At 46.1% G+C, this 17,618-nt stretch overlaps 1 protein-coding gene across 3 annotated transcripts in view; it reads left to right on the top strand.

Moving 5' to 3' along the window:
* The window catches only part of LOC138569160 (serine/threonine-protein kinase SBK1-like), an 849,071-nt gene that overhangs the window by 773,773 nt on the left and 57,680 nt on the right, over positions 1-17,618 (top strand). For all 3 annotated transcript variants that reach the window (XM_069646879.1, XM_069646881.1, XM_069646880.1), the window contains exon 2: positions 7,281-7,483. In XM_069646879.1, coding sequence (XP_069502980.1) covers positions 7,281-7,483 — 203 coding nt within the window. The remainder of the gene's footprint in view (positions 1-7,280; positions 7,484-17,618) is intronic.

The following is a 17,618-nucleotide window of genomic DNA, read 5'->3' as shown; positions in this document are numbered from 1 at the left end:
TGCTACCACGATTACTCGACCACGGAACTGTACACGGATTGCCTCCTCTCTGTCCCGGATGTCACGCTGTTTGTCTGCCTTGCTGGAAACACCCCTGGATTGCCATTCTGTTGGGTTCCATTGTCTACTACTGGTTTCTTGACTCGGAATTGTTCACTGGACTGCCCCACGGATATCCTATTGAATACTGAATTTTTGGTTATTGACCCCGGAACTGCCTTTTGGACTGCTCACGGATTGTCCCACGTATTTGCCTCAGAGGTTTTCCCATCTCGAGTCCTGTCAGAGACACAACCTACCAGTGCCTGTTGTACCCCCACTACTCCTGCATACATCTCAGGCCACCCTCTCCTTCATTTTCGGGTAAGCCCATTTCTGCTATCCTATCATATGGCATTGTTGTTCATTCCCTGTGTTGATTAACCCTTCGTTGCCTTACAGTGGTCAGGGGGTACTTTGGCGTTTCTGGTTCCTGATAAGACAACATTCTCCACCTGTGACTTCAAGCGCTGCACGGGCAGTGTTATTATTTCCTGTCTGTGTGGTGCTTGGGGACGGAGGTAGTACTAATCTGCACGACCATCAAGAGCTAGACAGCAAGTTGTATAACATGTGCAGAACAATCGCTGACTATCTGTGGTCGTTTCTTCGATTAATATCTGGATTTTGGGATGTGCAGAAGTAATAGACGCTCTTTCTCGAAAGAATGTGCAGGTATGTAAGGGACAGCCATATTTTCCACGTACCTGCGGGCCAGACTGTGCACGCATTTAAATAACAGCCACAACATCTTAAAAAGAGAACCTATAATTCGCCGGAAGCCAGTGCAGAAATTAAACTCGCTGAAGATGCTGGATTTGACATTTTAGGAATAATGACATAAAAGGCATTGGTATAGTCCAGTTTAGAATTTAAGGTGCCAACTACAGTGACATGGTCATCTTTTGGAAGAAAAGGGTGAATACGGTGGAGTTGCCAAAGTTGAAAGAAAGATGGCTTAACCATTTCCCTTATTTGAGACGTTGTATCGGAATCAGCCTGCCAGTTGATTCCAAGCATTGTAACTTTCTTAACATAACTCGAGTGCAGGGCAAAAATAATTAGAGGACCACGTATGCAAACCAGGGGGTTTAATGGTTGCTTAATGGTTGCTTAGTACACAAGAGGATTGATGCTGTCTTGGTTGGATTCATCTGAAATCCATTATAGAACACCCGACGTCCTATTTCATCTAACAGCAAGTTCATTTATTGAAGTCCTCTTTGGGTCTGTTTGCTCTGATGTAGACCCGAGTGTCATCATCACATGCATGGTATAGCAGATCATATTTGACACATGTAAACTTTAAACAACTAGGGCGATAAAGGGGGGCCCTGTGGAACTACACAATTCACAGTTTCGGATTAACAAAGACTGGCCAAATATGACCCTTCGGGATTGATTGATTTAGGAAAGACCGGAACCAACTAATAGTGTTATCTGATACACAAGCTACAATTGACAAGCAAGACAAAAACAATCTCAATGGCCGGGTGCAAATGCTGCTGAGAATCAAGAATCACCAATGATTTGAAACGCCCCCATCCACATCTGAGAGCATATCACTTTAAACAGACCAAAAGAAGAGGAGCACTCTCTTTCCTGCCTGTGACTGGGCTGGAAGCCTGACTGATTCACATCAAGAAGCCCCTTTTTCCCCACAAACTGCTTGAATTAAAAGTTACCTGTCTGTTCCAAGATTTTTGATGGCCATGAGAAACTGGTAATAGGATGATATGCGTGGGGTTATTTCTTAAGGAGAGCACAACGAATAACTCTTAGGGAATCGCGGATGAAAACATCCTGAAGTGACTTATATAGGAATCTAACTATAAGACTAACTATTAGCTCTGAATATGCTTAGCAGTCTGTACTTCTAAGAGGAGATTAGCCACAGGCAGGATTTAAAAAGGTATCAACGACTCGAAAGAAATACCGTAGGGTTACTCTCATCTTGCCTCGTTTTATTTTGAAGAAAAAAATGTTTTGGCTACATAGATTACTTTTTTGTTAGATTTATTTGTTTGATAGTCACACCATATTTTGAGGGCAATACTATTTGCTCATCATTCATGTTTGACCTTGATTAAGAAATAAGTCTTGCTTGGTGGGAATCATTCGTTGTCCAGCCCCATTGGCTGCTAAAGACTGATAAGGGTGAGTTATGGGCCACAGACCCCCAACAAAACCAACAATCTCATTGCCACCAATTACATATCCCACAATGCAGGGCGGACCATTGGCCAAGATGTTACCCCACCAAAACCAGGGGTTATGCATACATCTAATCGATTGATCCAGCCCAAACAAGGCTCGGTTTTTATTCAAGGTCAAACATTTCCTTTAAGCCGCCCTTTCATGGAGAAAAGTAATATTCCTTGTAGCATTTCTATTGCATTGCTGGCAGTTGGATATGGTATCGGCCTCTTATGCTTGGGTTAATTTCTAGTTGGCCGTCTAGAGCCCTTTACAGGGCATCAGCGCCTCTCGGCCTCTATGCGGGAGTGCTGCTGGGACACTGGCATCAACATCTGGCAAATAAAATCCCCTAGAAGAACCAGCTCGCCTTTACTTGCCGCCCCATGAGTAGATATCATAGAAGTTTGAGGCCATCTCTGCCGCCTGTGAAGTTGACCTTGATTCCTCTGCAGAAGATCCGCCCCATATTGGAGACCGCTGGCAGCCAGGAGGACAGCAATGGCAAGCAGAGGACTGGCGGCCTCCCAGGGGTATACCAACACAGATTAAGCAGTAGACTAGGGCTCACAACAGTGAACCTCTATGTTACTGTAACATCATTAAACCAGAAAGGGCAGAGGTCGCGTGGCCGTGCACTCCGCTGTGACACAAGATCGATGGTTCCCATTTTCCCCAGAATATGCCTCTATTATCACTTTCAAACCAGACTGTATTAACCTTTCTTTTGTCTCCTTGAGTTTTCATTTCCATGGGCCTCATTACGACCCAGGCGGTAAGTTACCGCCTGGGCCGTGACTTTACCACCATGGCGTAAACTATGTTTACGCCATGGTGGTTGGCGGATTTACCGCCCCATTCCAACCTTGGCGGGGCGGTAAATCCCCATTTTCCCATTTTCCCTTCCCCATTCCCATTTTGCCCCATAGGGCATAATGGGAGTGGGGAAGGCGTTAATTACGCCACCGTAAATTACGGTGGCGTAATTAACTCCATGGTCCCTTAGCGCCATGTGTTAAAATGTGTTAATTTTCGAACTACATTGAGGGGAAAAAAATCATCAAAGATGTTCAGACAGAACCATGTCTGCTACGGACATACCCTAGGAAAAGTGGATGGAGCATTGGTGTATCCTAATATTGTTCACGCACTACAGAATGTCCTCCCGCCCATATTCAAGGCTATAGCCATTCTCCTAAGCCCAAATGGAGAACACCCCATTTAAGTTCTGCTGAGGGTGCAAATCAAAATTCCTGTGGCAAGAAACGCATAAAGCGTGCAATAGTTGTCTAACCAGGGACCATGCCGCGGGCCGCTGCCGGGCTTGCCAGAAATTTAAAGCAAAGACATGTAAGGAGTGCCATCAAAAGCGCCGGGCTGAGGGTGGGACCAGCATTCAAATGCAGAAGCTTGAGGTTGGAGATTTAAACGCTGGGGTTGACAGTGACCCCGACAACCGCGGTAGGGGGCGCCAGTAGGCAATGCCTTGCAGCAGACCGCCAGCTCTGACAGTGAAGATGAAGTTTTGAGAAGGCCCCTGGCAATCGAGAGGCTGCACAAACACACAAATGAAAACAAAAACAGCAATACAGTATTAGTCGGGGCAAAGACAGAGTGCGCACCCAGCCATCGAGCACGGTAAGTGTTAATGCTTGGAAAAGGAAACGGAGGAAACACAGACAATCCATAAACATCAAGGAACAGAAAAGGGGGCAAATAATGATGTCTATATGACAATATTAGACATGAAAGATGCATACTTTCATATTTCAATGTTCCCAGGTCACAGAAAGTTATTGCAGTTCAAAACATGAACTCGAAATTACCAGTTCAAGTTTTGGCATTTGCAACTTTTTTTTACCTGACACCGAAACAAATCACACAGTTCAGTTCATACATTGCATGTGTGTCTGGCTGGCAGTATATTTTTCATTCCGCCCGCAGACTTATTTCTTTTTACCCAAGGTGCCATTTGTTACCTACTGGAAAACATGACAGAAGCAACACATGGTGTAATCTGTTGGTGGTCTTTTGACTGTTAGTAGTATGTAAGTACATCTGTGCTGAGATTGTCGCCCATTAGTACCCGGGAACGCGTGGCTGAACAGGAATACTGTGTGGTGATTGGCTCATTTGCGAGCCATACCACACGGTATTCCCGTCCACGCCGTGCGTGCCGGCTACTCTGTTCCCGGCGAGGGGCGTGGCAGCCCCTCAGCCAATGAGGAGGCTCGAAACGGGGCAATCCCCGCTCCGAGCCTCCCCATGGCTGGAGGCTTCCTTCGTCCCCCCCCTCCCCGCCCGGGGACGCAGGTAAGATTTTTTTTTTCCCCAGCCTTTCCTCCCTCCCCACCCCACTTACCTTCTATTCTGCGGTCTCCGGCGGGGGACGGTGGAAACCTCCAGCCGTGTGGAGACTCGGAGCGGGGCCATCCCTGCTCCAAGCCTCCACACGGCTGGAGTCTTCCATCGTCCCCCGCCGGAGACCATGGTATGTTGTTTTTTGTTTTTTTCTTCCTCACCATCCCCTCCCTTCTGCCCTCCCGACCCCACGTACCTTCTTTTTTCTTCTGGCCTCGGAAGCAAACGCGCTGGGAACACTTCTGTTCCCAGTGCGTCCGCTCACGATGGCCGCCATGGAAAGGGAAAACAGACTACGTTTTCCCTTTCCATGGCGGCGGCCATTATTTTTGCTGTTTTTTTTTCTGTAAAAAAGCTATTAGTACCCCGGTCTAACGGGCCGGGGTACTAATGGCAATAAGCCACTTGGTGGCGGGCCAATACTTCCCCGAGGTAATGCCCCCGGGGCACCGTTAAGGACCTCGCTTCGCTCGGGCCTATAACTCGCCCTGGGGGCATTACCTGGGGCGATATTGGCCTGCCACCTCGTGGCTTATTGCCACAGTAGATCATTGCCAGTAGTCGGCATTCTTCCATATTGTGGCCCTGGGATCTGGCAGATGGTATAATATGCAGGCAGAGGTTTTCTGTAAATTTGTAAACAAAGTTGATTTTTTAGGTTCTTCGGTTAAACTGGGAGCCGCTGTTAGTCCTTAAAAGCGGGATAGACTGGTTGGGCTTCTTCTTTAAATTGAGGATCAGTTTAGCAGCTTCTTTTCTCACCTTTAGTCATTCTGTGAATGTATTTCCTGGTGAGGCTGTGATGTAGCAAATTATAAAATTCCAATCTTGTCTTCATTAGAAATCACACACACCCCACTTCTTTGTTGGAGGAGGTACCTCTTTCATGATTGTTTAACCGAGATAGGCTCCCCGGTGGCTAACACTGTGAGTCTTTGTATGAAGGAATGTTCTAAGCCAAATGGGGGGAAGGCTCTTTCTTGATCAGTCACCTTTGCACTGCCTCTGGGCCTACCATGGACTTAAGGGCTATAACTGTAACCCTACAGTCCCTTGTTCTCCTTGCACTACCCAGAGCCGCTCTGCATGGGCTGCGCTTACTCAGAGCATTGCTGCCCTGTTTTCCCCTCCCCTCTCCTTTGCACTCCCCGCCTCCTTTTCCCCTTGCACTTCCCATTCTCGCACTTGCGCGATCCGAATGACACAAGGTCTAATAAGATCATTTGTCTTGTCCTCCCTCTGTCTTCCCTCCCTTGTCTTGTCACGCCTAGAAACACTTGTGTACAGGTGCGTTATAAATGACTTATATCATATTGTATGAAATAAGACCGCTAGATGTTTATGTTGATCTTTGGCGGACACCCCACCTTTCAGAGCAAGTTGAAGGGTAGATATTTTCCAGGATGTTTCGGTTTCTTTCGACCGCAGGGAAACATCTCTGGTACTCGAGCCAAGCAAGCCGGTCGATTTTTCCACATATCCAACCTGAATATTTTTTAGATAGATTTGCATCCAATTGATCCACATGACTAACTGTTTGAGTATTCAGTAATTATCCTTGAAAACCCAACCGGTTTTATGTTGGAGGGCCAGATTTGTGCACTGGTTTAGACAAAAAAGGTCCTTCCTTCCCATACTGGCTGTAAAGGAAGTGACATTTTGGTTTGGTTCCAAGATCCAACCTCCAATTGAAAGGGAGGATCTTGATCCCCTCTGCAGAAATCCTATGAAGGAGGTCTTGAGCTGGATTATACAGATCAATTAAAAAAAATATTCTGTGCATAGTTTCAATATTAAGCCTTTGTCCTAAATTGTATTAGGCAGATGATTGGGAAAGAGAGCTATTTACTCAGAACATGTGGGCCTCAACTACTGTCTCTTCTATCTGGTATTCGTGCCTCTGAAGTGAGTTTTCTTCTTGCATATTCTAAAGGCGGTAAGCGCTCAGCTGCGGGGTTGCGCATTGTAAGCAGTGTGATATACTTTCTATTAACATATCCTTGCTACTCCTGTTTATGAATGTCATGTGGTAAAGGGACTGTGAGTATCGGACGGCCCAGATCGAGACAGAGATGCAGAGATGCTCCCGCAACCCACCTGGAGAGAATAGGGAAATTCAGCGCCTCACTTCAGCAATGCCAATTAACCAATCCACTAACAATTTTACCCCTTTGCATACACCTCTCAAACTCTAACCAAACACAACCACAAGCCTACAAAACATCAATCCGCACAAACTTCACTACCCTGCAACAGCAAAACAAACCACACATAGACTCGCACAACAGCACACAATGACTACTGGCCATAAAACACCACAAGCCCAGTCACCTGACCCACCAGGCTGAAGCCGCCAAAAGCACATCACTGCTCTCTTGCACTTCTCCAGCTTATTCCTGCTAACTAACCCTCCTCCCCTTTTTTTTCAGAGCCGCCAGAGCACCACGGGTCCACTCCGGTGGTGATAGTGCGCGGTACAAATATCCTTTAACATTAACATTAACAATATTGTGGATCTCTTTTCATCTAGATAATTGATTGTAGTCATTTCCATGCTGGCTCATGGGGTGAATGTTCATGCATGCGATTCACTGTCACATTGTAAAGTATGTCTCACTGCGATAAGTGCACATTAAAAGTCGTCATCCAGCTGAAGATCACTTTATATCGTCTTCTATTAACAGCGCCAAGATGAACGTGAGCTCCATGGATCAAGAGCCAACCCGGAAGCTGGCCTGCTGCGGGGTGCCCCTCATCACCGAGGACATGCAGTCGCTGGCTATCCGTACCCTGTCTGGCGCCGACATCTACAAGCACTATGACCTTATCCGGGAACTTGGCAAAGGCACCTACGGGAAGGTGGATCTCGTGTCCCACAAAGGCACAGGTAACATGAGATGACGCTCCTGATTGGCTGCAATTTAACTGCCCTTTCTCTCATAATTTGCCCTTTCAGGCTGCTGGACGGTAGGCTATTTGTTGTTTACAACAAAAGGGCTAACCCACTTAGAAAGGTAAGCACACATTAGCCACTGTTGGAAGGAAGTGCGTTTATACGAGTATTTCCTACAGCTGGGAGAGGGCACACAGGCATTGAATACATTGCAACGCATGTATTTTGACGGGTCTCCACTGGTCACTTTTCAGAGAGCATGTATTTAAACTGGTTCATACTGGTTCTCATTCCCTGCAGGCTCTCTGTCGATGGTGAGTGATTGAAGACTGGGAGTGAGGGGTCTTATACTGATTTCGAATGGCCCCCACCATAAGAGAATTGGAACACGCAAAGCATAATTACATACCAGAAGACAGGACTATTAAGCTAAATCATGTGGCTGCGGCTTGGAAACTGGTTTTCAGCAGCCCCCTGCTATTGCTCAGGCTGAAGGATGGTAGCATTGTTGTGAACATTATAGATATACTTAGAGAGAGTGTTCTTTTATGTCTAGTATATGTTGTTAACTATCCATCATGGAGGCCGTGCACACTTCTTTCCAAGAGGGTGAATTTAGGTGGAAAGGCGATCATTGCAGGGAAGCATTTTCTAGATCTAGATTCTGGTTTAATAAGGATGGCAGAAGGGTACGCTACCCTGTGAGATGGTACATTTCAACCACTTGTCATCGCTGGCCTATACCACCTCTTCGGTGTCCAGTCAAAGGATCGAATATAAAGGATCGAATAACCTTTTGCACGAATGCAAAAGGATCGAAAAAAAAGGGTCGAATTTTTTTCATTTATTTATATTTTTTTTTTTTTAGTGTGGGTTGGTAAAAAAATGTTTTTAATAAAGAAAACAAGGGATTTGGGGGGGAACCCCCCATAAAAAATAAATTCGACCCTTTTTTTCGGTCCTTTGACTGTCGATCAAAAGGCATTCGATCCTTTTGTTTTTGACCCTATGACTGGCAACCCACCTCTTCACCGTGTCCTCGTCCATGGCCCGGTCCAGCTTTCCGAACGAATGCACAGAAACATGGTAACCTTGCGAATGAATTGTGGGACACACTTTGCTTCTATTTCCTTTATCCTGCACTCCAGGCACAACCACAGGAGGCTTTAAAAAGTTGTGTATTATGTTTCTTTAGTGTGAACTAGTTACAAATACTGTTAAGAGTGGTGAACTAATACAGCAACACAAAATACATAATGTCAAGCAGCTTAAAACATCTTAAATAAGAGAAGAGCCGCTCTAAAACAGAAACATTTTGGAATTAGTTTTTGAGTGCTTCCAGAAAGGGGGGCAGTACAGTAGTCATGCTCGGGGAAGCAGGGAGAAGAAACCAAAGATCAGTGTGTAAGAACGACTAGTCTCCACGAACGTCTCCGGGCTACATACCTCCCCTGAGTGGAGTGGCTAAAAAATGTCCTACCATGCAGAGGGCCGGTGAAGCTCAGCTCCCCAAAGCATTAGGCTCAGACTATTGGAGAAACTGCATCACCATTCTCCTTTAAATCTTAACGCACTGAGTCTTTTATTTATAGATTAACATTTATCCTGCAACTTAAAAAAATAACCATACATAGAAAAATTGGGTTTGTTCCGCAGCATTATCCTATTGGATAATCCCAGCAGATGAAACACTTTCTCCAAATGCTGTATCCACATTCTTCCGTATAAGAAAAAGGTCAAGGATGTCTAATGTAAACGTTGCACACATACACTTTCACCAGCAGATGGCAGTGCAGTTGAAAGCACAGTGGGAGGTGGTGATGAATGGAGGATGGCCCAGGCTGACAGTGAGAGCGCATGGGATGCAGGTCAACAGATAGATGGCTTGGGATCTGCTAGATCAGCGTATAGTACGCTTTAGTCAGCCAGTTCTGTACAATACTTATGAATTTGTCGAAACTAGAGCAAACCTATTCTCAAAATTAGATTTTGCTGTAAACTTTCGTGAATACGCATATGACACTTTTGCCCAAAAACGTAAAGCAAGGCAAGTACTTCACTTCTCATATTTAACCGTGCCCATTCAATCCTTGCCAGGCGTAGGGGACAATCGTGGAGACGTCTCGATGTAGAAGCTTTGCTATATGTTGACTTCAATTGCATGTTGGTGCCCTGTGCCCCATAACTGGACTCCAAATATTGCCGGTGGTGCCACATTCTTTTTTTCAAAACGTTTTCTTAAATCTCTATAAAGACTTTGTTGTGACGTATGCCCTCGTTTTTGGCTCCAGCAAACAGCCGGTCCATATTTTGCCTAGTGTGACTTCCAGATGTATTTGTATTTTTATGTATTTATTTATAGAGCGCACCGAGCCCTGAGGCATCTGGCGCTTTGACTGTAGAATAGGTTACATGTTACAATAAATTACAGAGATTATATACAGTGCTGTATGAATACAACATTAGGTTACAAAGATAGTACAGCGTAAGCAGGCAAAAAGTGAAGTTCCGGTGACCAGAAAGGATAGAAAGGGGTGCAGGTTGCAAGGTTGCAAGTTGTGTAATTTCTCTACAGTTTAATTACTCCAGTATTGTTCCTCGTGTAAAACCTTTCATCATAGCCCTTTTACAGACAAAATGTCATTTTTAAGTTTCTGGCATGTTGTCACACGTGCATTTTGTATCTGAATCAAGATCTGGGGGTCCCGAATAGTTGCGCATCTGCATATTGCAGCTTTGAATAGGTTTTAGTGGCCTTTTGGGGTTCAAAAACTCAATATTTGATATTCTCCACTGACTAAATGAAGATTAACTAGCATAGGCGCTGCAGTGCAGCCGGGCTGGAAATCCATGAATCACAAAGATTTTTGTGCTTTAGTCCAATCTGTTATGTTTCTTGCACCTGAGCGTAATTCTAGAAGTACTAACAGTTAATCCATTGCCAATCCCCATTGGCTCAGTTCATTATTAAATGTGGCCCTGTCAGCGTGATGAATCGCTGCAGCGGCATTGGCGTAGCAGCAAATGTGCGGCTGCCTCGCCGGCCTTGGATATAGTTTTCTGCCATAAGCCTCACTCTGCCTCTTGTCCAGTGTTTGAAAGGTTTGCTGGCAATCAAGTATTTCGTTCTGGTCCAAGCATCGAGATTTGCAGGAAAAGCGTTGGCAGCCATTTTCTCGTCTACCAAGGATGTTAATCAATGAGAAGCTGAGTACGCCTGCCAATATTTCTTATAGATTGGAAGGTATCACTCGATTTTGATGAGAAATAAAATGCTGAATGCACATTAACTGCGCATTCAGCTGTAACAAAAATGGTGAATCCCATTATACCGCACAAGGGTTATGGCGGGGCGTGAGCGTGCCTTTTCCACCTCATACAGTATAATGGGATAGTTGGAAGGATTGCAGGGAGAAAAAAAGGAATGGAAAAAAGGACCCTGCGACAGAGGTTCCTACCCCCACAATAGGGATAGGAAACTAACATCGCAGGGAGACAGGCGAGGCTCCAGAGAGCCGCGCACTGATCACATTGATCGCAGTGTACCGCATTCCCCCTTACCTCAACCCGGCGCACCATACTTACTTTTTCATCTGCATAGAGTAAGAAAAAATAAGTATGGTGCAATGGGGTTGAGGTTAGGGGGAATGCGGTACGGTGCGATCAATGTGATTACTGCGCGACTCTGTTTTCAGATTCAGCATTTACGTATTCGAAATAGAAGGGGCATGTAGTGATCACGTAGATCCGATTGTACAGGTGCCTTCTTTCACAACACTTACACAAAAGGGTCTTCTAGCTCCCCGAAGCAGCTTCAACTTATCTTTGAGACCCCGATTAGCGCTTTTCGTTAATATTAACTGAATAAAAATGCGGTGTTTGACTTTGAGAAGTAATACATAAGTCATGGCTATCAGGATCGCCACATTAGAAGTTGGCTGTTGTGTTCTGGCTGCTGGATAAATGGCCCTCTGTACACTTCATCCATTCTTGTTGGGAAATTCTGGAGCCTCCATTCTCCTCATACTCAAGGCAGCCATAGGCCACCATTTTCAATCAGCCTAATAAATGCAGTCACACACTTATATTCATGTTTTCCTTTGTATTGCTCTACTTTAGTCTTTATTCTGTTCATTTCTTTACCATATATTATTATGGCATACCTGCTTTGCGAATATCCTTAATATTTGCAGCAATTATCTGTAGGCAGCCTTTGTTATGATTTTGAAGTTCTTCCAAAAGCAGAAGCCGTCAGCAATCATCATACAATCGGTGGGGTGGAAACCTCATTCCATTTGCTGTACAGGGTGCGATTCCACTGTTAGCATAGAGCGCATATCCTCTTTCCCAGAGTCGTTGAAAACCACCCACTTTCAGAAAACAGTCGAAGACACGCCTCTTCTGAGGACCTTCTTAGCTCACCTGCAATCCCTTACAGCGCCAAGAGGCCCCTTAGGCGAATGTAGCACTTTAAAAGGTGTGCGACTTGTTATTCTATTTGATAAGCATATTATGTGCGCAATCACGCCGGGTAGCGGGAGTGTATGAGCCAAGCGAGTACCTTTGGGGCCATGGACGCTCTACAATCTGACAATAGCCCCCCTTCTGCGCATTTTACAGCAAAGGGGGGTGCGAAGGTGGGCATGCTGGATCCCCACGTGTGTGCCCCATTCCGGGGTCTTGCAGCCCATTTTCATCCCTGAAGTTGAGGCTTTGCCTGTTGCATACTTTCACTCGAAGGACACAATCAATGTGTTTTCATTGCTGTAAGGGGCGGTTATATTTTCGACGCCACCGTTTGGGTGGAGGTAAAACATGTCTGCCTCCTTACCATGCAGTATCTACCCCGCGAATACTGGTAACACTGCATGAGATGAGTACCCAATGGATCCATAAGTAGGCAGGCAGTAAAATAGACACTACTTCAAATACAGCCTGTTTCTATATTGTACTGTACTTGTCATTTATATAGCGCCTTTTACCATTATTACAGTCTCATTGTGCTTGTGGTGGCAATGCCCTCGGAGACTTAGGTCCAGAATGTTTGAGGTCACGGCGTAAGATTACAATGCTGTGTGCATTTGGCCAAGTAAGGCCGCATAGCTAGGCTGGCCAGGCTCTGGTAGAGAGCCTGGCCTATTATTGCCGAACCTGTATCGAGGGCCTACGCCTGCCTTCAATTCCTTCTTGAGCCTTTTAGGGACAAGAGACTTCATGTGGGCAGAGGGGTAGCCAGGATCGTCTAACAAGTGGGGTCTGTAGCCAATGTAATTGTGCCCACCGCAGTGACATTAACATCTGTAAATACCACACAGTGCTGCCAAGTGGGCATTTACTTGTCCCACCCTACCCTGTCTACGCCCCTGCATGTGGGGGTGGGAGGGAGCGGCAGAGCGTGTGGTATGGTTTTCTGTTCCACAAGGGAGCTGTGGGTGAATGGCGGATGTCAGGGTTGTGATTGCTGCTTGGGCTTGGGAGATACACTTTTGCCTTTTTTCCAAATCACTGCCACCTTTAAGGAGATGCCTGGAAAGCGGGAGAGTGTGGGGGCCCATAATGGCAAAGCAAGGGTGGGGCTTTGGTGATGTTGGATGTGTGGGTGATGTCTTCAAGGGAAGCAAGGCGGGCTCACATAATACCTGAATCTCCCCAACCTGAGGGTCCTCTGGCTTTACAATGGGGGTTCAACGTTCACGTTTCATTGAAAGGCGTTAGGTTGGCTGGTTAACCTGGAAGGCCACAAGCAGGAGACTTCACATTTGCAAACCAACAAAGAGAGTACACAGCTGTGCAGTGATGATGATGATGATGGTGATAGGTTACGTATAACGCGCTTAATACCCAGAGGTTTCTAAGCGCGGACCCGGGGATCGAACCTGTGTTGCTCCGTGTCGTCTTGCTTCCAAGGCATGCTCGTTGCCGCGGAGCTATCCTCCCAAGACTAGACTGGAGTGCCGTCCAATGAGGGCCTCTTTGGAGCTGTGTGAAAGACTTACACGCAGGCAATAACAGGGAGATGAGGCAGTCCTTGGATATGGTACCTTTAGAAACCAGGTTTGGAAGGGGTAAGAGTGGGGACATGCAACAGACACAGGGACTGGATTGATTACCAAACATATGTTTAGCATTGAGTGCCTAAAGCTGGTATTTACATATTTGCAATTTGTATAGAGTAGCCCTCAAGGCTGAATGGCTATCCTCTGAACCACGGACCCAGGCCCCTGCCCTCCCAGTTGCACACCTGCACTGAGGCAACCCTGCACTTATGGCTCTATTTGCAACCTTACAGTTCCCCTACCTGCACTTATATAACACTTGTTGTCTGCACTTAACCCCTGCACTGCCACCTGCTGGCCGCACTTCTTGTTTTTTTCGATGTTTTGATCCTATGTCTTGTACTGTTCCGCCTCCCCTTCCCCTGGCACATTTCCCCTTCCCTCTCCCCTGCACTTGCGCATCCTGAATGTCACTTGGCCTAGTAAGACCGTTGTCTTGTTCCCCCCCTTTGTTCCCCTTCCCGTCCCGCCTTGAAACACTTGTGTATAGGCGTGCTATAAATGTCATATCATATCATAATGCAAGAGAGGTCGGTCGGGCTCTTTCCATAGCTACCAGATGCAGATGTCTGTGTGTTAAAGCTCATCGGGCACCAAGTGCAAAGCTCAGTAACTCTCCCTTAGCTGCCCTCCCCTTGCACAGCCAGCATCCAAGAGAGACACAGGCCGAGATTTGCAGCCTGCACTCCTCATCCATTCCTAATGCTCTGAAGCCCTCCCAAGCATGACCATAGGCCTAGTCACAAATCTCGGTACAATGAAGCCCCCTTTGGAGCTGTCGCCCAAGAAGCCTGGGACCTGGCTTTGGAATCCAGAGTCTGGCCTGTCTGCCATGCCTAGGAGAGTGTCACAACCTGTTGCTTATCACTCTAGGTGGTTTGGCTACCCTCGCACTCTGATTCCCTTCGGTTGGGAATAGGAGTATGTACCTGTGCTCCTTCCCGCTCAGTCTAGCCGCACACAACTTGGTCCTGGTCCTCGTGTTTCTGTGCTCCCCAACCAAGCATGCACTCTCTTGTACTATCCTTTCTGTGACCATGAATATGCATATTCTTGTAATGCGCCCAGATACCCCAGGGTGTGGCGTGCACTATAAATAAATAAACAAACAAACTCACTGTCAAAATCTTTTTCACTTTCGCCGCCTTGATTTCTCTTCCAATCTCACCTTTTTGCTCTCCTCTTCCCTTCCTGCTTGCCTCTTCACGTAAAGCATTTTGAAGCGGCATGGCCTGATATTTGTATTTTATCGCTTTACTATAATTTGTATATATTGTCTTATACAATTAGAAAGATCTTAGTAACATGTATGGTAGCTAATATTGATTTGCAGTTTTGCAAGCTTATAATGCTTACAAACAACACAATTGGAAAGATCATAACTGATATTGGTTTGCCAGGATGCATCTGATAAATGTGTAGACCTTTACAGGGTCACAAATGAGTGTCTCAAGGATAGTATAAAGAGAGACTAGTGAGTCGACGATAAGACCAACCCTAAGCAGTGCCATGAGACACGCCAAGGGTTTTAGGTGGCCCTGGAGGGTATCAGGTAATATTATCGCCAACAATAACATCGCCATATATATGGTCGTGGGGTAAGGCCATAGGCGAAATATTCGTGGGGATAATATATGGGGTTATTGGGACCAGGGGTGCCGGGGTGTCCCTAGTGCCATTAAAAATAAATATGTGGGTTGCGGGGGTGTCCCCCGCGGGTTCCATGGTTTAATACCTCTGCAAAAATATGGCGATATTCTTGTATGGTGATATTTGTGTGGGGATATTAACACATAGAACCCCATGGAGGCGGTGTTAAGCACTATACAAGGGAGTATGGGTTATGCCACTGTTGTCTAGTGTAGTCGTCGACCCCGGACTTGGCTCCAAGAGCACATGGTGGCTCTGGCTTGTTCCCTCCTGCTCTAATAATGCATTTGTGTTCCCAGAAGCCCTGTGTACCCTGGTACATGTGTAGTATGTACTTGATAGTACACAACTTTTCTTTCAGTTTTAGACTTCGCAATTAATTGTATCAATTATTGAGATTAGGAGTGGACTGGAAGCCAAAAGAGGCCCTGTAAATAATGTTCAAAGTGGCCCCATATGACACATTTTCAGCAAGCTCCACTCTTTTCCTATGGGAACATTTGAAAATACCACATAAAAGAGGCCACGGATGCAGAGGCCCACCAGGAAATCTCCATAGTTCCCTATAGGCCAGTGCACCCCTGACTGATGTAGAAAGTGTAGGACTTCTCTGTATGTGGGGAGATGGGGGCAGGCACAGTTTCTTCCTTTGCTGCACTTTATATTTCAGAACCTATGTTCTGTCTCACTCTCACTTCAGTTTTTTCCCTTCTTTTCTTCTTTTCTTCAATATAGGAATTCAAAGCAATTTGCTCTACCCCCCCCCCCCAACATCTTTTCAATCAATACTTTACCATGAATGATAAAATCTTATGTACAAAAAATCAATGGATAAATACATAAGTTATATTGCATATTTATCAGTAGTTTTTCCAAAATAATTAATATATATTAATTATAACATAAACATATCAATGACTATTTAGATACCATGGCGAAGAGAGGGGGGCAGGTTGAGTCTCTTGCTTTGGTACACTTTGCTAAGCTCTACTTTTCAGGACCTATTCTGTCTTTTGCTCTCTGTTTTGATTTCTTTATCACTCAGGGCCCCGAATACTGTCAATCCCCCCCCCCCCCCTCCGCCGGTTTCCTTTTTCACTGTCAGGGCCCCGAATACTGTCAATTTCACCCCCCTGGTTTCCGACTCCCCATCAGCCCCGAACTATATTGCATTCTCACCCTCTGCTCTGAGGGTCACTTCCAAAGGGCCAAAAGCACAGGTAGGTCACACAATTCACTTTGCAGTGCGCATGACGCAATCACAGAACATCACATACCTTATGTTATTAGGGATGTATATTGCCATGTGCATGGGCTCCAGGCGCTCTGGCAGCTTTGAAAGCGTGCGGGCGGGGTTGGGTTCGTTGGGATGAGAGGGAAAGTGCAAGACTGCTGTGCTTTTGTGTTGGCGCATGCAGAGTGGAAGTACTCTGAGCTCTGCATGCTTGCGAGTGACTAGGTGTTTTGAGTTAAGAGCATTAAGGTATTTGCATCCAGAAGGTATGCCTCGTGTGCCCATAGTGTTATAATGCATTGGCAGGGGGTTGATGTATGCAAGCTGGTTGTAGAGGTGCATAATTGCCAACCCTACCGATTTAGGCGGTAGGATACTGCTTTTTAAGCAGTCCTACCGCCTACCGATTTATTGGCAACAAATACCAATTTTTCTTTTTTTTAAAAAGCAATTTAAAAAAAAACTTTTTTTGTTGCCCACACCAGCTCTGGGGAGTCTTTCAAGGGCTCCCCCGAGCTGGCATAGCGGGAGAAGGCACGGCATGTATGCTTTTGATGTAAAAGGCATCCACGGTGGCGGGCTAAATGCGCCCCTCCGCTGTGGGTTCCTTTGACAAAAGGGGGAGTCTTTCAAGGGCTCCCCGAGCTGGCGTAGCGGGAGAAGGCACGGCATGCAGGCTTTTGATGTAAAAGGCACCCATGGCGGTGGGCTAAATGCACCCCTCCGCCACGGGTGTCTTTGACAAAAGGCGCCATTAGCTCCCCACCACGCCAGCTCGGGTAAGTCTTTCAAGGGCTCCCCCAAGCTGGCGTGGTGGCAGAAGGTGTGGCAGTTGCCTCATTGTCATTGAACGCACCCGCAGCAGTGGGCTCATTCAATGACAATGGGCTGCTGACGTGCCCCATTCCTATCATTACCTCCTCGCCTGACTATTTTTGAAACTTTAAGATTCCTACACATTTTTGGTCACAGAATGTTGGCATGTATGGAGGTGTAGTGTTCTGCTGTATGCTGTCTGGTGAGAGGGATATTTAGAATCCATGTGTGAATGGCTTAGTTGGTTTGTGTGTTTCGAGTTTGTGCGAAGAAGTTTAAATAGTTAGTGGATTGGGTTAGCAGAGCCTGAAGCGAGACTTACAGAGCGCATGTGGCTTCCTCTGCAGTATTTTGTGCGGGGTCTCGGAGCAGT

Source organism: Ambystoma mexicanum, chromosome 2q (genome assembly GCF_040938575.1).
Source record: "Ambystoma mexicanum isolate Mex_15411 chromosome 2q, UKY_AmexF1_1, whole genome shotgun sequence".
Classification (NCBI taxonomy): Eukaryota; Metazoa; Chordata; class Amphibia; order Caudata; family Ambystomatidae; genus Ambystoma; species Ambystoma mexicanum.
Note: the sequence above shows the minus strand (reverse complement) of the source record. Positions and strands in the feature narration are given on the sequence as shown.